General features: G+C 63.9%; 1 protein-coding gene across 1 annotated transcript in view; it reads right to left on the reverse strand.

The window, feature by feature from the left end:
* Positions 1 to 5920, reverse strand: part of CORO7 (coronin 7) — a 35403-nt gene that overhangs the window by 15497 nt on the left and 13986 nt on the right. The window contains exons 8-9 of the mRNA XM_029957868.1: positions 5123 to 5209; positions 4795 to 4877 (exon numbers count right to left, since the gene is read on the reverse strand). Of these exons, the coding sequence (XP_029813728.1) occupies positions 4795 to 4877; positions 5123 to 5209 (170 nt within the window). The remainder of the gene's footprint in view (positions 1 to 4794; positions 4878 to 5122; positions 5210 to 5920) is intronic.

Below are 5920 nucleotides of genomic sequence, written 5' to 3' on the forward strand. Positions count from 1 at the left end.
GAGGTTTGCAGGGACCCCCCCACATGCCAAGTTTGCAGGGGACCCTCATGACGCCTCAGCAAGTCCCACCATTCCATGGAGGTTTCCAGCAGCTCCAAAGTGATGGGATCTACAGTGAAAATGCCAGGACAGCAGGAGCCAAGTGGGGGCTCTGCTTTGGCAGGTGCAGCAAGCATTGGGGTGCCCCAAGCCAAAGGTTTCAGGGTGCCAGCCGGGGGGCTGGAGCAGCACAAGGGGGGCAGCGGGGCTCAGCTTTGGCACAGAGGTGATGGGGACACTGTGGCCTGGGCAGGGCTTGGTCTCCACCCGACACCCATGTCTGCACCCGGGCAGCCCTGCAGGAGAGCAGCATTGCCCAAAATGGGACTGTCCAGCCCCTGTGGCTTCCTGAACCCCAGCACAAAATTCCCCCTGGCCACTGCCAGTCCCGTCGCATGCCAAGAGCGGCTCCGAGCGGCACATTGTGCGGCGCTGCTAATTCCTCCAAGCTGAATCAGCGCTGGGAAGGATTGCAAAACCCCCTGAAATGGACCCAAAAACAATCCCTCTCGCTGAGCAGTTCAGCGGGGCTGGTAACCGAGGGCCCTGGCCAGAGCCACCGGCAGGATGGGGGGGCCTGGTGGGAAGCCACGATGGGAGGAGCCTCCAGCTTCACTGGGGCAAATCCTGCCTGCACCCCAGCATGGAGGGCTCCAGTCTCCCAAAAAAACACCCCTGGCCCCATGGAAACCAAATCCAGGTCCCCTTGGTCCCCCAGGTCCCTGTGGCCAGAGCAGAGCCTTGAGGAGCCATGTTGCCTTGGTGCCATGGGTCCCCATGCCCACTCCCCAGAGTGAGGAGAGGTGTATGCTCATCCCACAGCCCCCAGTGATGCCAGGAAGAGGTTGGGAGGGGCAAAAATCCTGCTGCCTTCCTGGAAAGCTGGGGAGGCCAGGGAGCACCCACTGGCCACAGAGGCTGTGTCCCATCTGGGAGTGATTTCGGCGCTGCCATCCCATCGCAGCTCCATCCNCAGGAAGAGTTTGGGGGGGGCAAAAATCCTGCTGCCTTCCTGGAAAGCTGGGGAGACCAGGGAGCACCCACTGGCCACAGAGGCTGTGTCCCATCTGGGAGTGATTTCGGTGCTGCCATCCCATCGCAGCTCCATCCACAGCACTGGGCTATTTTTACCCAGTGGAATTATAGGACAGGCGACAAAGGGCGGGGTGGCTGCCCCTGCCTTAACCTCTTTGTGTATCTGCCCAGCAGCCCCGTGGGGATGAGTCCCACTGGGGTGGCACCTGGAGGGTTGGGGTGGCCTCTCCCCCTCCTCGTGTGTGAGGTTTGCAGCCAGGTGGGGGCAGGAAAAGCCCCTTTCCCATGGATGGCAAGCAGCCACCAGCCCAGGCACCTATGGGATCTGCCCAGGGACTAGGTCAGGGTTGGGGACAGGGATGGACCTATCTGGCTCAGGGGTGGGAGAGACCCCCAAAGCACCCACCACAAACCAAAAGGGCTGCTAAGCCCCAGGAAACAGCAGTGCAAGGGGTACTGGGGCCAGGTGGGATGAGAGCGGGACTGGCCATGGAGGTCCCATTACAGCGGGTGCCTGGGAAGAGGTGGCAAGGTGACAGTGGGGACATGTGCCTCAGTTAGGCCATGTGCTCTGGTGCACAAAAGAGCTAGAGCTGAGAGATGCTGGGGCTACAAGCCTGACCCCAGGACCTGGCTCAGCCACAGGCTTTGGCTGGGACAGGGGCAGTGGGTGGGCACTGGGGGCTGAGCACCCCTGGGCAGCATCCCCAGGGAGCTGCCTGGGCCCCTCCATGTCCTTCTTCAGCTCTGGGTGGGACAAAAAAACCCCCAAATCTCTCTGCAAACATCCTGCTGTGCTGGCACTCTGCTGTGGGCAGGTCTCAATTCCGGCACTTCTCAGTTCTGTTGGACTTGGCACTGTGAAGAGCAGTGAGGGTCTGGCTGTCCCCATCCCTCCCCATCACCGTCCTGCCCCGCGGGGATATGCCCAGTGTCAGCACACACCGCTGGGACATGGCTCCCTGGGACCTCTGCTGACCCAGGCATCTCATCCCTGTTGATCCAGCCACAGCCCCAAGCCGGCTGCAGCACCCCCAGCCTCCCTGGGGACATTTTCAGGACACCAAAAGATGCAGTGACACAAGGGAGCCACTGTTCTCCTGCCACCACCGTGGTGACAGCACCGTCCCGGGGCAGTGCTGCACTGGCCGCTGGGTGTGCGGCACTGGGGTCTGGTCGGTGACCCCGAGTCGGAGCCGGTAACCCAACCCTGCCGGTGCTGGTTACAATTTAGGGCAACAATAACCTATTGAGGCCCCTTCCTGGCTCCTGCCCTGCTGCTCCTTGATCTAATTAAAGGGGGCCGGGAGAGAGACAAAACCTGAGCCGAAGGAATGGCAGGTACCCGGAGGCGGCACAGTGAGGACCACGGCGCGGGGAGGGGCCAGGGCCACCCACACCTTCTGTCTCCCGCCTTCTCAGGGGTCTGGGCATTGGCCCTGGCACTGTCGGGGTGCTTTGAAAATGAGGTTTGTGTGGTTGGAAACAACTCACCTGCTCAGGATGTGGGATGGGAACCCCCAAGGCACATGCTGATGTGGGGGTGCATGGGGCCAGCGCCCCCCACTCTCAGCCCTCTTCCCCCATGGATGCTGGGCAGCGTGCAGCCACCCTGTAGGCTGTGGGCATTGGGGTGTGTGCTCTAGAGTCACCCCCACCTTGGGGCACGCCATGGCCCTGCCTTGGGGTGCCACAGGGACATGTGGTGCCGGCGCGGTGGGACTCGGTGGGATGCGGGCTCCCCTTCCTGCCGGCCTGGCGTCAGTAATGAATGGTATGAGTTTCCTGCCCGCCCACTGATTGCTTCCTCAAAGAGCCTCAACGAGCTGCTGCCGCTGCACCCAGCTCGCCGTGCCTCGCTCACGGCATGGCCGGCACTGAGGGACCGGCCTCCATGGCCCACGCCGGGCACCCAGCACCACGGGTGAGGTGGGTCTCTGCCACCTCCGGGGGGCTCAGTTCCTCTAGCACTGAGCCTGACTCGAGCAGTGCTTCCAGGGGTACCTGGTGACCCCCCAAAACTGCCACCCCCTGCCCCAGCCACAGCTCCAGGGCTCCCGAGTGTCGAGCCCCTGCTCAGGACGGCTCAGCCCGAGGGAGAGCGCAGCCCCCGCTCGGCACCTCCGCCGGGAGCCAGCCCAAATCCCCCTCCACCATTTGTCATCTCCGCCAGATTTACAGGCGGGAGCGGTTGGGGCTGGAAGCGCGGCGGCCCCGGCGCGGCTGCTTAAAGAAAGCACCTCCCCAGCACGGGAGGGTCCCCCCTCGACCCCGCCACCCCCAGCCCCTCTCGTGTGGCCCCACACGCAGCCGCAGGCCGGCAGGGCCCCGGCGTGACGCGCAGGCAGCGCCCGCCAGCCGCATTCCTGGGCCGATAAACCCGGAGCCAAAATAGCTGCAGCCCGCGCTGAGCCCCGCGCCGGCAGCGCATCGAGCCGGGCTGGCTCACCCCGGCCCAGCGAGAAGGATTCGGGCTGATTCCCGCTGGATTCTCCGCCAAGAGCAATGGTGGACCCCAAAGCCGGTGTGTGCCCCGGCCTCCCTTGGCAGTGTTCACTCTGGAACTAATGATGGAGGTCACCGAGGCTGCACCGCACGGCTGCCTCTGCCGATTGCGCTGGCGGAGCTGGGGAGCCCGAGGGCTGGGAGCTGCTCCCCGGGGAGCTCGCAGAAGGGGCGAGCTCGGCTTGCTCCCACCATGCTGGCATCTCCCCACTGTGCCCACAGCTGATCCTCTCCCCTCCTGTCTGTCCCAGGTGCTGCCAGCACCAGCCCAGAGCTGACACCTCGGTGCAGTGGATGCTGGTGGGGCAGCCAAGCACCAACCCTGCTGCAAAAGCTCACTCAGCCCCTTGCCTGAGACCCCATATTGGCACCCAGTAGCTGCTGACCATCCAGCTTGCCCTGGCAACTCAGCCCACCAAGGAGCCAGCTCAGTGTCCAGTGAGGGTCCTGGCATCCCAGTGCTTTGCCAGCAGCTCTGGGAAAAGCCAGTGGCCTCCAGTACATACCAACAAGTAGCATGGCCCAAGCCCCCATCCCCGTGGGATGAAGGCACAGCCTCTTCCTCCTCCTCCTGTTTCCTCACCCACACTGTGACAGCAGGCCAGCTCCATGGGCAGTGTGGGAGAGGTTAAGCTGAGTCTGACTGGAGCGTTCCTGGCCTTGACAGTGCCCCACAGACAGGAGACAGCTCCATCATGCCGTGTCAAGAGGTGCTGACCCCTTAAGCTGCCAGAGCTCCTCTTCCACTTCCCCAGGGGATGCCTGGTGAGCACCAGCCTGGCCACGGCTGGCTGGGCAGTCACCACGGCACCACAGCACAAAGCACCACGGCGCCGCTGTGAGCGGGAGGTTGGGGCCGTGCCGCCCCGGTGCTCCAGCAGTGCCAAAGGGATTCACTCGCCCACAGAATCTTGTGGTAACGCCCCAGCACACACGCCCACCCAGCCAGCAGCCACCTCAGACACTGTCCCCGGCAGTGCCATCACCCACCACAGCGTCACAGAGCACCTCTGTGCCCTCCCCAGCACTGCCACCCAAATGGCGATGGGGATGTGCCTGCGCTGTCCCCAGCCTTGTCTGCAGATTCGGACCAAATGCTGCTGGTGCCAGGAGCTCTCTGCCACCTCCTGCTTCACCACCACACTCCCTGTGGGTCCCTGACCATGACGTCCCCACCGCCCGCCCTCCTGCCCCGCAGTGCGTCCCCGTCCCTACCCAGGCGAGGTGTCCAGTGCCATGGTGAGCATCGCTCCGCTGAATCGCCGCGTGTCCCACAGCTTCACCTCCCGCTCCCGCATCTGCAGGGGTACAGACATGGTGTCAGTGGGCACTGGGGCTGCCCGGCCCTCCCCACGGTGCCACCGCCTTCACCACCCATCCTCCTGCCATCCCAGCAAGGGCCAGGGCGCCTGGTGAGGGGCCCTCTGGCTTCCATGCTTTTAAGCCACCTAAAAAGCACTCAGGGCCCTGGCACAGCAGCTGCAGGGAGTGGGGCTGGGACATCCTGGTAGTGCCAGGGCCACCTTCCCAGAGAGGACTGTACCTGGCTGAACCCGATGGAGATGAGGCAATCACTGGAGCCCATCCAGAGCAGCCGGGAGTCCTTGTTGTTCTCGTGTCCCGGGACACTCTGCAAGGCACAGGAGACACGGCTGTCAGTGTTGCTGCCAGCCCTGCTGGGCACATTGAAGGGACATGTGCTGCACCAGCCACGGTTGTGAATCGCGCCAAGGCCGAGCACACGGAGCCGAGCGCTGTCTCCCACCTCTGCTGAGAGCGGCTGTGGGGACAGTGCAGTGGGGACAGCCCGCAAGCGATGACAGCCCTGAGCCCCCACCCTGTGCCAGTGCCAGCACAGTTGCCTGTGGAATGGCTGGCCCGGCTCCCGGTGAGCAGCAGGGTGAGGCAGCAGGTAACGTGAGCATGAAGGGGCACGGGATGGCTCCTGGGTCCCCAGGGCTCTCCCCACACCCGGTGAGGGGATGACAGGGTCAGAGTGCTGCGAGGAAGCCGCTCCATGCCACAGGCACTAGAGGAGGCTTGGCTGTGGCCATGATGACAGAGGGACTTACTTCCTCGGCTGCATCTCCGAGCTCTTTATCCATGCCGAATCCCACCTGCAGGGGCTGGGTGCCCCGTGTGTGTCCAGATGCTACCAAAACATGTGGCAAACTGAGCCTGGCCACATTCCCCACACTGTTCTAATCCTCTGCACCCTGCTCCACCTCTCACCTTGGCTGCCTGCAGGACTGGGAGCCCCCCCCCCACGCCACCGCCTCGTCCTGCCTCCCATCCCAGTCCTACCGAGGACAGGAGGGGTAGAGTTTCCCCGGGCTGTCAG

Source organism: Manacus vitellinus, unplaced genomic scaffold, assembly GCF_001715985.3.
Source record: "Manacus vitellinus isolate BGI_N305 unplaced genomic scaffold, ASM171598v3 scaffold_12_pilon, whole genome shotgun sequence".
Classification (NCBI taxonomy): domain Eukaryota; kingdom Metazoa; phylum Chordata; class Aves; order Passeriformes; family Pipridae; genus Manacus; species Manacus vitellinus.